This window comes from Antrostomus carolinensis, unplaced genomic scaffold (assembly GCF_000700745.2).
Source record: "Antrostomus carolinensis isolate BGI_N321 unplaced genomic scaffold, ASM70074v2 scaffold14326, whole genome shotgun sequence".
Taxonomy (NCBI): Eukaryota; Metazoa; Chordata; class Aves; order Caprimulgiformes; family Caprimulgidae; genus Antrostomus; species Antrostomus carolinensis.
Genome location: NW_010319899.1, coordinates 15543 through 31764, shown reverse-complemented (window position 1 = coordinate 31764; position 16222 = coordinate 15543). Strand labels below are relative to the sequence as shown.

At 40.8% G+C, this 16222-nt stretch overlaps 1 protein-coding gene across 1 annotated transcript in view; it reads right to left on the bottom strand.

Annotated features, from left to right (window-relative positions):
- The window catches only part of MAP7D2 (MAP7 domain containing 2), a 37060-nt gene extending 24633 nt beyond the window's left edge, over positions 1–12427 (bottom strand). Inside the window, exons 1-4 of the mRNA XM_029085308.1 lie at positions 12358–12427; positions 12064–12141; positions 8608–8771; positions 483–597 (exon numbers count right to left, since the gene is read on the bottom strand). Of these exons, the coding sequence (XP_028941141.1) occupies positions 483–597; positions 8608–8771; positions 12064–12141; positions 12358–12427 (427 nt within the window). The remainder of the gene's footprint in view (positions 1–482; positions 598–8607; positions 8772–12063; positions 12142–12357) is intronic.
- Positions 12428–16222: the final 3795 nt, after the last annotated feature.

Below are 16222 nucleotides of genomic sequence, written 5' to 3'. Positions count from 1 at the left end.
GTATGTGGGGGGGAAAAAACAAACTATTTTAAACTGCATATGCTGCATAGTCATCTAGAAATTCCTGTCAGGTTTTTAGAAGTACCAAACGAAAACAGGTCATCTTTTGCAGGGCTCAGACAGCACCCAGTCAGTCCTCTGGTGAATATTAAATTTGCTAACTGTGTGTGTGTGAAGACAATGCGGGGGAAGAGAATAAGGAAGAGAGCATAGATTTTAATTTTAGCATTTAGCATGCCCCAAACAGATTCTGGCTACTCTATCAAAATGATCTGCATTCCTAAAGTTAGGAGTGACCTTTCTCCCCAGAAGGTATTAGAGAGAGGAAGCCTAGCAAGCAATTACAAAGCATTTATTCACGCCCCAAGGCGGTAGCCCCTACAGTACCACCCTAACTATAAAACACATCATCCTTACTATCTCCACAACCTCATGCATTTTGCACTTCAAGATCTGCAATGCAGGCAGCCTGGTTCACTTACCATCTCTCCCTCCTGAGCCTGCAGCCAGTGCTCCTCCCCACGACCATCGCTTCTGCTTCTGTTCCAGCTGCTGGCTGCGTTCAAGGGACCGACGCATCATGGCTTCTAAACGTTCCTGGTTACATTGGTACAAACCCAGAAACTACATTTGAATCAGTTCTTTGGGGGCTTTTTTCCCCTCCTTCTGAAACCATGCTGAAAACACACAGTTCCCCTGTTGCTCCATGCAAGATGATTACAGGAGCTTGCTTGCAATAAAAGAAAAAGGACAGAATAAAGAAGGTATCAGCACGCTACCTACCTCCAGATAAGTGTCTCCTTTGTCTGCAAGCCACTGAGGTCACTACAGAGGCCTAAGTAAATAACACAGGTTGCATCACTGCCTAGCATCTGCTCCTGCTGGTGAGGCTGCTGCTGTGCTCTGGACTTAATTTGTATAAGAATAATGCTCGACAAGCATTAACTCCTTCTTGTCTATGCAGACAGAATTTTTTTCCACCCCTTTCTGAGCACAGCTAAATTGCTGCAATGCCAGTGGCTCCTCCTAGCCACGCGGATAAATGATCACTTCAAACCCAAAGTAGGTTACTTCGCAGGATGCCAAATTTATTTATTTATTTTTACAAAAATTTCCTCCTTTCTTCCACTACGTTCTTTACAGTCTAGGCATTTAACAGTTTCTGATTTTTTCCCCCTTGGGTATTTAGTGCACGCCCAGATCATGCCATTCCGAGATACTTTTTTTCCCCCTCCACACCCACGTTCTTCTCCATGGCTTGATGAGTTAGGATTTTCAGATAGGGAAGAACAAGATTTTTTTCCCTCCCCAAATCCTGCTCTGCCTTTAACTTACAGCTACATATCGTCACCTTTTTCCCTCTCCACCATCTCCTAACTCTCAAAGACCTCCTCTCAGTTTTGTTCCCACCTCTTCCCTCTGCTAGTTTCTCAGTGGTTTATTGTGGCAATGATCTCTGCAGCTTTTCTTTTCCTCCTTTCAAGCAGACAAAACCTAGTTCTTCCCCACCCACCATTCCATCACTTACCACCTTCTTCCTTTCCTCCTCCCAATACCTCATTTGCATCTGGCAACCTCTTCACCCTCACACGTCAGCAGCTCAGCCTTTACTGTGAAAGATGAGTCCATTCTTGCTGCCTCCAACTCCCATCCCAATGGTTTTTAGCCCTTTGATCCTATTAGTATTTTTATTCCTATTTATTAGTACCTTTGCTGTGTCATTCTGGTCTAGTATAAAACTCCACTCTATCCACTTCAAACTCTTGATCCTGCAGGTTTCTGTGATTATATGATACCTCCTTTGATTTCTATCAGTCCTCTATTCTGTCTCCAATATCTTTTGGTAGCTCACATCGACTGTGTGGAAAACCTCTCCTGCATCTCTTGGGCAGATTACTCTCTCTCACTGCTTCATGACTTTGCTCTAGGTTTCCCCTTCCCTGAGATATTTTACCACAAAATTGCAGTCTTTGTTCAAGCATGTCTCCTCCAGTCTCTGCACTGATTTTGGGCTTGTTGTCTCTGATGGAGCTCCTTCAGCAGATCAGACCCTAACATCAGGCAGCCCTACACTAACTACCATGCCTGGAACTTTTATGCATGTATCTGTAAACTCTGTGTTACCTTCCTGGGGCTCTGTCTATGGTCACTGGCTTTCTAAAATGCCAGAGGCCCTCCCATCATCTTCTGGTTATCTGCAATATACTTTTGTCTCTTCTGTGTCTTTGGAGAATCTCTTTTATTACCACGACTTCCAGTAATTTATTTCTGACTTCGTTTTTACAACCTCATCCAACCAATTATCCATCAATTTCAACAGCAAGCCACTACCTTTTCAAGTTCTCTTAATTTTATTACAAATCACATGTACCATAAAGAATTCCATTATATTACTCTCCATAAAAAGAGTGCAAAAAGGCAATTCTCGCATATCTCTTCTATCATTCTCAGCTCGTCTGTCCCCGCTACGTTTCAGCAGCTGATCCACTCTGTTGTTACAATTTCTGCTGCCATCTCCAGGAAGACAATCTTTCAGTCACATGTTTTGAGCTCTCACTTCAGTTTTGTCTCCTTACGATGTCTTTAGCTCATGGTCTTATCAGGTAACATCATGCAAAGATCACTGAAAGCAGGCAGCTGCTTCCCTGCCCCTCCTCCCCCCTTTTTTCCCCCCTTCTGTCTAGTCAGTGCCATCAGTGTCCAGGCAGGCATGCAAATGCTCTCTCTGCCTCTTTCCTCCTTTTTCTCCCTCCAGAGCAAATGCACGAAGCATCACAAAGCTCAAGCACAAACTCTTCTGCAACAGCAAAGGACTCCCCTCCCTCCCCCCCAAGTTTTGAATAACCTATCATTTCCTGTCTGTATTTCGGGCGTGAAAAGAAAGGCATCTTCCAGTCCCTGGAATCCAAAGTCACTCCCCTCTGATTTAGTTTGCTACAGTCTTTTCTTCTCTCACTACTTGATGATGCAATTTTCACATTTAAAACGTGTGTGTGTGCTGGTTTTGCATTTCAAGTTCACATTTTTTCCTTTAACTTTCCACTTCCCAACATTAATTTAATTCTGTTTGAGTCCCTTTGCTGTACTTCCTCTTTCCAAACCTCACCTCCTATTTCATCATCAATTCTTCTCTGCAGTCTTCTTCCTTCTGTTATACATCTTGCTCCAATATACCGTTCTACTTACACCATTTACAAAGGAAAACGACCCTCCCATTTCTTTCTCACTAAAGCATACACTTATACAGAATCATCCTTTCTTTCCATATCTAATGAATATTTTTATACACTAATCAAAAAAGATAAGATTAAAGCAGTCAAGTTTCAATTATCTGGGTGATTTATGTTTGCAGGTTTTTTTAATGCTGCTTGTAGCAAGGACCAGCAATATTCTGTAGTTTGCAAACCACAGAATACACTTACACCACCTACTATGAAAGTGTTGTTTTAAGAATAAAATGCATGATGAAATAGATTAAAGAAATTAAATTATTTTTCATATTTGAAAGCCCATGCTATTTACAATCTGAGGTTGAAATCTTCAATTACACAATGTGGAGAGGATCATTCATTTTAATTTGCCAAGAATCTTTCATTAAAGCACTCTAGAACATAATTAGTAAACCTTATGAAACCCTGCAGATATAGCTTAGATAAAGAACAATAGGAAGGCCATTTTTCACAAAGAAAGGGTAGTTATTTAAAAAACATTTTGAGTTAGTACAAAATTAAAAAGCCAGAAAAAAAACCAGCAAGATAGACAGAAGCATAGCATAAACAACTCATACATTAATAATTTGGTCTGTGATGAAAACTAAAGACAACAAAGCATTCCTTCACCAGCAAACAACGTGCAAAACCCTTCCTATGTTATAGATGAAGTACCTTCTTAAAAACATATCAAACTATCCATGTGATCCTCATTTGGGCACTCTAACAGCTACCAAGAGAAGAAATAATCTCTGCACTAAAGATATAGTGAGCTTCCACAAAAAAACTATAATCTCCAAGCTTTGCCTGTAGGTTAAATTAAGAACAAGTAAAACCATAAAAAGAGAGCCATCTACTGCTAGTACCTAAAATATACAAGTTAGTTTCAGAAATCCATAGTTATTCACCCAGGTTTTCCTCAGACTAAGCATCAGAACAAACATTTGCACTGTATGAAATAAAAAACCAAAACCAAACAAACCCAAAACCCAATAGTGAGAATACAAATAATTTGTCTGAAGCACTTTCCTTTTCTCTGTGTAAAACATGACACAGATGTGAAAACAGAAAAAATTAATTTTACAAGTATTATGACTTAAAATAACTTATGCAAAGAATTCTAAAACCATCTGCCTTATACCTACAATACAAACACCTAAAAGAGCTCAAAAAAAAATTTCTTCACGTTATATATGCATCAGCACTGTATGTAAGTAGCTCACGGTTTCCTGATATTATCAGTTGTCTTCATCTTTTGAGTGGCTCTTCCACAGAGCAACAAGAGAGTTCTGTTGTTTTCTATTTAAAGAATGCATTAGAAAGCAATACAGTATTTTTAAATTTAACTAAAAATTAATTTCTACTCTCAACCAACTATAACTACAGGTGTTTAGAAAGGGAAAATTTATTAAGGGTGTGTGCCATCAAAGAATAACACAGGACAAACGAAGGCTCTGCAGTGAGGTACATGGAGAGCTGCACCTGCAAGTAATGGCAAGGGGAGAGCAGAGGACAGCTGGTGTCATAATGAGGAGTCAATTCTCCTCATGTCCACTGCACAGCACACAGAGAGACTGCTCGCACTGTCTCAAACAGTTTGCAGCAAATTTTTTGTATTACTTGGGTAACTGAATTCTGCTCAGTGTAAGAATTGCCAAAAGATGTTTGGAAAGTGGTTATTATTTCCATATATTATAACTCAAAAAGTAATTAACTTAGAAGCATAATAAAGTAATTAACATTATATCATCTTGACAGTTTCTTACCCTGTGTTTAAGTGTATACTTTTTACAAATGCAACAAACGATGCACATGCACCAAAACAATCTCTCCAATGCTGAAGGATATTCTTTTCCATTTAACAGTTGTTGCATCAATCTTTCAAGTCTCAGTGCCCGATTTAGATTTGATGCTGCCTACCAGTAGCAGTTTATTTAACCACTAGTATATTGGTAGGATAAGTACTAATTTTATCCATTTCCTTTTTAACAAAATCTGATGGTTTTATTAAAAATGGATCTTTGACTATACGGATGTTATTGCTCCTATTCACACTAGCATCCTTGACATGGCCGGTATGAGTGATGTTCATAGTGTCTTATGGAATACAGGAGCAGTAGAACACAGCTTCTACGGAGACTTCCCAATACCCTGTGTACAGCTAGATGTTCATTTGCAAGTTATTTCCAAGTCACATGGAAGTTCAAGACAGGGAAAAGGAAAAAAATACTTTAAGTGAAGGAGGACTAGCTCTGCTTTGATCCAGTCTCAGCCACTGGCTACTTACTGTTAAAAGCAACTCTTTAATAGCTTCTGTTGAACAACACCACGCCGCTGCTTTCGTCAAGGCTCAGGGACTGCTTTTACTAAAGGAAGTGGGCAGCTTTAAAAGTAATATGGGCAAAAAGGGAAGGGCAATGCTACTGAAGGCCTCTACAGTAAGATAGCTGCAGTCAATGGAGACAGGACAATTTGCAAACATGTTTTTTCAGTTGCTATCTAAGGAATCAGACACACTTGTACTGTACTCTGCAACAAGCTCCAGCTGCCCCAGAGGAGAAATCTGCCAGAAAACCTCCATTCCCATCAACACAGACTTTAAACCTACTATCTCTTAGCTGGCACTGTAGAAGGGAAAAAGTAAGCAAAATAAATGAAACTTTAGCCACCTCCTCAAGAAGTCCTTTGCATTAAAACAGCCAAGCAGACAATGCTCTGACACAGGAAGCCAACAAGTCCTCACAGTTTGTTCAGAGCCATTAATCTCTCAAACTCTTACAGATGCAACAATAATATTCTCTAGAGAGAGATTTATATAACCTGTTCCTATCACAAATACACACTGCCTTCTGCTTTGTTAACAAGCAAGGAAAAGAGACTTAAGGAAGAAATAAAGGAAAACCAATAAGGCAGAGAGCAAGGAAGAAAATATTTCTACTTGGTGCTTCAGATACCTCATGAGCAGGTTCAATGGGTGCACCAGTCTCCACCCAGTGTAAACCAGTGTTAAAAGGAGAAACACTGAGGACATGCTGCAGTTTACTGGCTCACTGGCCAGAGTACCCCCCTGCCCCAGGTGTGGGAAATACAGGTTCAAAGCTTTTCCAGTAAAGGCGGCCTCAAATGCCCAGAATGACTCATGAGCAGTCAGTAACTTGCAATGCCCAGGGAGCTGCAACTTCATCACCATCTTTACTCAGATCTCCACTGCTACTATACCTGTGGTGTTTGAGTGGCTCATCAGAAGAGCTGAGGAAGGTGGAATGTGGCAGATCCATTAGTAGAATTCAAGTGGAATTCAAGAAATTAGGGAATTACAAGTAACTCTGAAGAGAAGCCAGGACGTGGTGGTGGTGGTGCCTCCTTTTCCCAGTTTCCTTCTTCCCTCATCCTCTCCTGTTCTAGAGATTATTCCCTTACCCTCCTCTCCTTCAGAGGCTCCTAGATTTTTCCTCCAACCAGGTCTTATCCATCCCCAAAACCAAGCATCCTCTCCTAGGTTGCCCAAGGAAGTTGTAGATGCCCCCTCCCTGGAAGTGTTTAAGACCAGGCTGGATGAGGCTTTGAGCAACCTGGTCTAGTGGAAGGTGTCCCTGCTCATGGCAGGGGGGTTGGAACCAGATGATCTTTAGGGTCCCTTCCAGTCCTAACCATTCTATGATTCTATGTTCTTCTGCCCACACAGCCTTCTCTCAGGTTCCTCAGCCTAGGTGAAGGGAAGAAAGGAAAGAAGCCAGGCCTGGGCTCCCAAAAGGCTTTGGACAGTTTAAGCTTGAAGTATCAACTCAGTGAGCAAAGCTAGGAGTTGTATCCATAATAAGACCAAACACTTGGAGGCAGCATTTCTCTCACCATTAGAAAAGACTCCCATCACATTTATGGGGTGTTGGGGAGCAGTAACAGGCTTGCTGATGCTTGGGAGAAATATCACTGTCTGCTCAGCCTCTTACATGCATCTCTGGGCAAGTGCAGGAGGCCACTACAGCAGATGGGGTCCCCACTGAACAGACCCTTTGGGTCTGACCTGGCACAGCCTCTCTTACGTCCGACAACTCTGTTCTCATTTTGCCAGCACAGGCAAACCACGCATGCAGGGAAAAGCAGGCAGTTGCTCGCTCTTCCCACACCTCTCCCTCTCCCCCTCCATATCCTGCTCCAGTGCAAATTTTGAAGACAATGTTTTGGAAGTTTTTGTACTTGCCACTTTTCCTTACAACCCCCATAAAGGGGATCAACTTTGCTTAGCTGCAAAAGGTTATGACACCAGGAAATAGTGGGGAAGGAGCACGTCAGGTCAATAGTGTTACCCCAGAAAGAGAGAGACCTTCTACTATTTGTTTCTGGGTTTTGCCATTTTTCTTACCAAAATTTGTAACAAACCACGTGACAAATATTTTCAAATGAATTCTCAGCTATTACACAGAATCCATAAACAGGATGTTACAGTTGAAAGAGGAATGGCAGGATATAAGTTTCTCTTCAGGTTAAAGTGAAAAATCAAACAACAAAAAAATTTCAATGGACAACAGTATATTATTCTGATCCTATGCAGAAGCATTTTACCTCTCTCACAAAAATATTTTCATAAAAGATGAAAAGCAGAAAAAAAGTTAATAACTGCTGTGCTAATTTCTAGAGCCTTTTTATCTAGGAACTAAGGAAATAGCTTCTTTTGGCCTTTTTTTTTTGTAAACCACGGCCCCCTTTTTCAAAAATCATTAATTCTTTATCAGTTGCAGTAGCAGTGCTAGTGTTTGCTATAGAATGTCATGCAGAGACACACACACTGCATTCAGAGATGTGCATCAGAAATTGGACTCACTAGAGCAAAAAAGAATCTTAAATGATCTCTGCAGGGAGAGTAGAAGAGAGGAAGGGTATAAAGATGCTTCACAAGATACACAATTAATTCTGTTCTGTGCTAGAATTTGAAACCAGCCTAGATTCTTCACTGCTTTAAGTAAGAATTTCTGATTTTATGCCACTGAGAAAAAAAAACCAGCGCATTTTCACAAACATTATTTCAGTTTCCAGGACAGTAAACAAAATAGTAAGAAAACAAATCTTTCCCTTTTATGGAAACACTCATCTTTAAAAACCACCTTCTGGTAAGCTGGTGCTGTATCATCTGACAGTCAGAGTCCCAGGTATGTCAACATAAGCAGATGACTATTCTGTGAGATCAGACAAAAATAAAGAGACAAAAAAAGCTTTGGAAAGTGTACTTATAGCTGTGGCAATGTCCATTTGTGGTGCCCAAAGTAATGCTCACAAATGTCTAGGCCATCAAAAAAAAAAAAAAAGTACAGAGATCAACATTTAACATGTGTCAATATTCAGCTATGCTTAACGCTACCATACAGAGTTGCTCTGCTGTACATCTCCCAGTGGACCTCACCTCTTCCTCTTTAAGCTTTTGTCTCCGTTTTTCTTCAACAGCTGCTCTCTTCTGCTCTTCTCTCTGCCTCTGTTCCTCCAGTCTTCTCCATCGCTCCTCCATTTGCTTTTCATATTGAAGTTTTGCTCTTCTCTCCTTCTCCAGTATCTGCTGTTCCCTGGCAGCTTGGGCAGAGAAAAAGGTACATTCCACTTTATACAAATTTTCTTCTGCTTTAAAATTATTTGATAGCATGACACAACAGTGTAAAACAGCAAATACAAGTACACATGGTTTTAGTCCATTAAGATAAAAAATACAGTGAATAGAAATGCTGCGATGACTGGTAAATCTAAGTGATTTGCTCAATAAATAGGGGAAGCCCTTTGTATGCAAGATGACAGTTTGTGCTCCTTACCTATGTAAAAACAGTGTACAGAATAGATAACTTTTTTTGGTTTTGTTTCAAATCCCTCTGTAACTTAAAGCCAAATTATCTTTTCAGACATAACAAATGTTCCAAGTAGGTTTTAAAGTGAACCAGTTATACATGTTGAAGCAAAAGCCCTTGGAATTTCTTTAAAATTATGCTTCTCATTATGGGGCTGCCTTCAAAATAAATACATGAAAACAACATTTTCTATGAAGTTTTGAAAATACATTATTTTGTTCATAATTTGGTGCTACATTATTATTCACATCTGCCTCTTTGCATAGGGGAAAAAAAATTGCTTCTGTTATTGAGGCTTTGCCCAGTTGTTTATTCCAACTGGAGTCATAATCATCTTCTTGAGACATTATCTTGTTGTTACAGAAATTTAGACTGCAACATAACATATAGGATTGTTGCTTCAGGTGTACATAGGAGAACAAGTAGCAGAAGCTAATGTGACAAATCATGAGGAAAAATCCACTTCTCATGCAAGTGTATTCCATAAAAAGGCAGGAAAAAGGAGTTGAGTAAGCATGCCTACGTACACACAAGCCTGTAATGTCACATCCCAACACACATACAGCCGATATCAAAGAAGGAATATTCTCAGTTGCCAGGCTAAGAACTTGAAAGTTAGGGAAAGCCAGAATTAACACTGTTTATACAAGAGCTAGTCCTTCATCCTGCTCATCTATTCCTCCTCTGGCTGCTTTTTCAGATACTGTTTCCTTGTACAGCAAGTTTTCACCCTTCTAACTCTCAGCATCTTCCTATCAGTCCCAGACTCTTGCCCAGCCACCTCAACTCCCTCTTCTCAGAGCAGCCTTCTTCTCTCAGCTCCTACCACCACGGTCTTTAACCACAGCCGTGACCTCCAGTCCCTCTTAGCCCCACTCCACCCTCAAGCCTTGGGTTTGAAGCCAGAGTCCCTCCAACACCAGATCCTTTTCCAATAGCTGCATTTCTTTCCCTTGAATACTAGATCCTCCTAAAATACTTCTTCACATCCAACCTGCTTTACAGAGAACATTCTACCTTATTCTTGTTAGAAATACAGTTGATATTGTCTTCCCCTTTTGTCTTATGAGAATTCACTACCCCTCCCCTGCCAGGACAGGGTAGTATGAAAGGAGTCAGTACTGCAGGTGAGCCTGGACTTGTACACATGAAGAATTAAGACTTTTCAACAGATGAATTATCTCAGAGACAGAGGAAGACAAGCAACCAGTTTCTAATTATTAATGACTACCAGCCACGTCAGGTAGAGCAGGTGAAAACAGCATGCTGGACTTGATAAAAACCAAAAATAAAGCAAGGTGTCCAGAGATTGTGCTAAGATTATCTTCTGAGTAAGCAGGTGAAACCTGGGACTGATTTTGGACAGAGAAGCAAACCATTCTGTTGTCATGGACATAAATACAATTCTTGTTCCTTAATTTAGGGATATTAAACTACTGATAAATGAGTTTTGGCTTTGGTGAAAAGTTATTCCATATTGCTGAAAAAGTACCTTCTAGCTGCATAAAGATCTATGCTCCTGGGGAAACTCCTTGCTTTTTTCTGAATTTCTAAAATAAATTTGCCACAGAAACTGTGGCCAAAACCCAGAGCTCCTCGTTATAGAAATAGTCTTAACCCTAAAAAAGTATGTTTCCAGAAGGCAAGTATGATGTCTGGAGACGAGAACTGCAGCCATCACCATCCAAATCCCCTGGGCCAGCCACTCCCAGATCCTCCAGCTTTCAGTTTCCCTCTCATCTCCTCTTCTGGTTTTTAATCCAAGTCCTTTTCAATCTACTCACCATGTCACTTTCTCAGGAACCAGCAAAGAAGGGATAATCAAGAGGACAGAAGATATAGTCTGGACTGAGAATACCTGGAAGGGATGTAAGCTACAACTCAGGCTGGTGCATGTCCCACACAGACAGAACCTCTGGGGAGATTCAGTAGTAAACACCAGCAGATTTTCACAGGAACTACCAAGAGTAACCTTCCTCACCAAGCCCATGGTACTAAAAAATGTCAGGTCACTGGTCTCAAGCCACAGGTTTTGTCAATAAATGATCAGAGAGTTTGTTTATTTATTGCAAGAAACACAGTATTTTCTTATGATTCTTTTCACAGGTGTCCACACTGTTTTAGTTGACATTTCCTCAAAATACACTCCTAGCTTAAATTTTACAAAATCATAAAGCACTGACAATTCCTTCTGATAGCTATTGTCAGGTAACCTTAAGGAACAGTGCTACTGGCCTTTCTTGTTATTACAGTGAGAAAAAGTAGTTAACTGTTCAACATTTTAATACATATAAATGTATACACAGAAAGTCCAAAACAACGTTGAACAGTTAATTTCATTCACATATATATATGAAGTTAACTCTGTATACACACACCGTCCTTTTATTTTTTTATCCATACTTGTACATACATACATATCTGTTCCCAGCACACCCCCAAGCCCCTGCAATTTCCTCAACATTTCCCTGGATGTATTAGTAAATTAAAAACAACTGACTATTTTAAAAACTGTTAAATGAATGCTTATGTTATTCAGGAAATGAAATAATTTTTCACATTCTCTTGAAAGATTAACCATTTTTAAATTTACGGAAAAGTATCTGCTTTATGCCATACTTAACAACTCCACGATGTCTTTTAATATGGCTAAAACTTAACAGACTAAAATTGAGGCTGTTGCACCAAATCACCCTACATATTATGCTGAGTGTTATTCAAGGCTTATTTGGCATTTTTACAAATCAGGATTCTAACAGTCAGTATCTTCCACATAAATCTATATTCAACAGTACATGAATCAAAGAAGAAAGTCAACTTGTAACTATAGAATATTAAATAATCTAATGGAAATCAAGACTATATAGATTTTTTTAATAATCTAATTTAAAGTGAGTAATAGAAGTGATAAAGACTAGGAACAGACTGAACTACAATGTTTAAGATTCAGAACAGAAAAAATGTTACGTAACTTAAGCCTATTGACACATATATGTAAGTAATACATAGACCTCCTGCCATCTTACCAAGGTATTTCTCCCTTTCTTCTCTTCTCTCCTTTGCCAGTCTTTGTCTTTCATCGGTTTTTAGAAATCCATCAATGGCTGGTGTCAGAGAAAGACAGGGGGGAAAAAAAAAAAAGGTGTTAAAAAAATGTTAGTAAAACCAAAGCAGCATCCAAAAGAACTAAAAAAAAATCCACCAAAAATAAATCGTATCTACTGCATTTAACAACTCCAACAACAAAAAACAATTTTGCACTCGTATGTAGGAGGGTTAAGAAACTGGGATTTGGATACATCTTGAGCCCAGTCTCCTACCTACTGCTGAACTCCAAGCACGGTTCCTCAGCGTAAATGCCTGACTCCTCTTCTCAGAGCAAACAAGCATGCTGTCAGCACTTGTTTTAAAACTTAAAACTTGGGGAAAACCATAAGGATGCAATCAACATGTATTAATCTTTGTTAATAACCTCATTTTAAAAAAGTTTTTTGTTTAAAAAAAAAAAGGGCTATTCAGGAAAGCAGTAAAAGCCGTACACAGCTCTCTTACAGTCTAATGCTATGTGGAGTCCCAGCCTTCATATTTATGGCTTAACACAGCCCATAGCTTCCTTGCCCACGGGAAGCCACCAGCACCAGCTCACTTCAACAACCAGCAATTAGCTATGGAGGCAGCAGCCCTCCTGCCCTCTTTTCCAGGTAGGAAACACTTTGTTTCCTCCTTGAGTTGGTATCTAAAAGCAGGTTACTTGTTTGGGAGGAGGTTGCCTAAGGATGTTTAGTACCTGGATCCAGACACCCCAGTCCTTTGCATAGCATGAGCCACTGAAAAGCCCAGTTTAAGAAGGCAGAGCGTGACACATGAGGTGCCTCGGGGTCTCCTGCCTGCATGCCCTGGAATGAGCAGCCAGATGGACCTTAGATGGACCTTCTGCAGTACCATGGGTAAGCTCACCAGCCAGCGACTGGCCAGACCAGCTAGGGGATGGTATCTTTTTAAAGCAGCTGACAGGGCCTCCGGTACCCCCCCTTCTGTCTTTGTTTTCAGGATCTCCTGTGGTCTTAGCAGGGTTGCAAGTGCAATACAGTTTTCATCCTTTGCAATCATTATTTGGACTCCCTACTGGGTTACTGAATTATAATTAAGTGCCCATCCCCTTTGCTCTAAGAACTGCAGTTGTTAATTTTATCAGATAAATACAGACTGTAACGCTGACTCTCCTCCTGAAAGGCACACACTTGCAAGCTCCTCTCCCAGGGCAGCCTGTCTGTGGGAGCAAAGATGTCACACAGTAAGTGTCTCTCTGCAAAATGCACTGTTCTGTAAGAAGGCTGAAAACCAGCCTTAGTGGTCCCTTGTGACAAACCCAGGTCTCAGCTGCTCCCCATCAGAACAACAGCTTGGTTTTCCCCAAGCAGCACCTTCGAACACCATCTCTAATCCTCCTCTGCAGACACAAAGACAGCACCTATCTGATGGCAGCCAGGCCCCTGGAATATTGCAATTATAGCTCCCAGCTGGTTAATTACAACTAGAATTTGTGGGTCAAATAAAAATCTATTTATTACCAAAGACTCATCCTCCTTCCATACTAGCCCACGTGTTTGCTCGTTTGGCTGCTGTTCACTGTCAGAACTGACAAGCAGGGAGGAGAGGCGGCGGCTCAGTAAAGCAACCAGGGTGAAGGTCTGCAGCTCCTCTGAAGGGGCCTGTAGTAAGTAGCCAAGAAGGCAAATGCTGCTGTCAGCATAGTTAAATTACAGCTCCAATGGCAAGTTTTTCAGTGATCTGAAAGTCAAAACAGCATGAAACCTACAATTTAGGCTAGAAGTGGCAGCTGAGGTGAAATCAAGACTAGATCAAGAGCACAAAGAAGGAAGACTGAGCTTGGAGGCTCAAGTGGAGGCTGCAGAAAGGGAAGGAGGCAAGCAGAGGCAGGAGCTAAGGTCTTCTGCAGCAAGGGATGCAACTCAGATAGAGGTGGAACCTCAAGTATAGAAACCAGGATGGGGATAAGCTGGAGGGATGAAGAAAGGAACAGCAAGACAGTCCATGTCTATGGATTACATTCAGAAAAACCTGCATACATTCACAAAAACCTGACTCTCATCACTCTCCTGCTTTCAGCAACTATCTATGAAACCCACTGGCAAAAATACGTCCCATTACGCTTGTCAATAAAATTACAGCAAACTTATCTCTACTTTGGTTGCTTCATGAATGCAACTGGCAGAAGTGGATATAAAAGCTCCAATCTTGTTCACAACTGCCATAGCTACACAACCATCGCAACAACCATCCTCGGGTTGATGCACAGTTTTACAGGTTGGCTTTCTCAAGAGTTTGGACATCTCAACCCCACTCAGGTAATATTAAAAGATCAAGGTTGCAAAGCCAGATACTTAAGAAATGAGGATGTATCAGAACTGAAGCAGTCTGTACAATCCTTATTTTGCCTCCTTTTACATATATTACGCATTTTTTCGTTTTCAGGTCCCTTCAACTTATTCAGTCCATAGGATGAACCTCCTCAAGAGATGAATCAAGTTCAAAGTGATTAGTGCTTCTTGCTTCATTTCTTTGTGAAACTGGAAAGTAGACAGAACTATAATCTGAAGTCTGTCTTGAAGAACAGCACTCCAGGCTTGGCTATGTCACAGGGGAAAAAACAAATAGATGGAATTACTGCTCATTACATGTGCAACACACCACTGTGCAAAAGAAACTGTGTAGAGGAAAATAGTATGCAATATAATGAGCACAGGCATGAAATGCATATGCATGCAGCAAGGATTAAGATAGCATTAAAATAGCACAGGCATCCTCATTTCTTAACTCAAGTACCTGACTTCACAAATCAGCCTGCCTGCAAAAAATCAGAGATTTGCTTGCCTTCAGAAAGCAAATATAGCTTTGAAAGACAGAATAACTATTCCTTGAGTAATAACTTGTACCTTCAGATTATTTTCTAAGGCCAAAATTAGTGTATTTACTACACACCTTCAGGTAATAGACTTTATAAACTTAATGGGCACAGCAGTTACCCGTGGCAAGAAGTTTTATTAATGACAGGAATTCAAATTCTGTTTGGCAATACAGACTGCAACCAGCAAGCTGGCACAGGCAGCTCTTACCACGAAAATACCGTTAACGCCACCTCCGTTTCATCACACGAACTGTCAGCAGAGGGCAGAACAAGCTCTGAATAAGAAAGAAAACCCCACAGCAAAAGCAGCTTTCACTTCGTAAGTGACCTCGGGTTAATAGCCTGTATACTCCAGCTTTATCCTAAGCCTTCCTCATATTTACAGCTACGCCTCTGATCCCTCAGTTAGAAAGGTGTGTAGCAGCAAACGATATGTTTAAGAGTCAGGATGTAAAAACAAAGGCTGGTCGTGCCTTCTGCCAACCACAGTACGAATGCAAAGAGACACTGGCAGAAAATTCTCTAATAAACCTTTATTCCCAGACTTGCAGAAGAATAAGGAAACTACCCAGGTAACAACATCAAAGATTTTACTGTAAGGAAGCTCACACACACACAAGAAAATTGCTGCTATTTCTACTCCATCCCCCAAGCCTTCCCAAAAGCCCCTTTTCCAGAGTCCTCACCCTCAAAGGCATATATCTAACCACTGGGCTAATTCCTTGAGATTGTGCCTCGTTTTTCAACTGAAGAGGGCCAGCTCCTCCTCTGGGACTTTGTTAGAACAAGCATTTCTAACAAAAATACCGTAACTTACCATCAGCAGCAGTCCTGTAGCAGTAACGTACTAGCTAATGTTGCAGGACTCTCTCAATGCTTTAACGTTACTTCGAAATAAACATTCACAGCAGTAAAAACTGACATGTTAATCACTGCTTCAACACTTTTTGATGGGCAAGGTAAACCTATTCAGACTGATGAAGCAGTGCCAGAACACGTTCACGCACACTCTGCTCCACATGCTGCTTGCATAAGCCTCTTGGTGGTTGCTCAAGACAGAGGAAGGTTGTCCTGTCCAGATGAGAAACAAGGTAAGCTCTGTCTTTTGAAATCCACATCCTGTTTCTGGTTGAGAAAACAAGTACCTGACCAGGACAACCAGGTTACTGGAAGGTGACAATACATTTCAGAAGGATCAGCCTTCAGAGCTTGCATATCCCCTCTCCTGAAACCTGCACCTGAGTAACTGCCAGCAG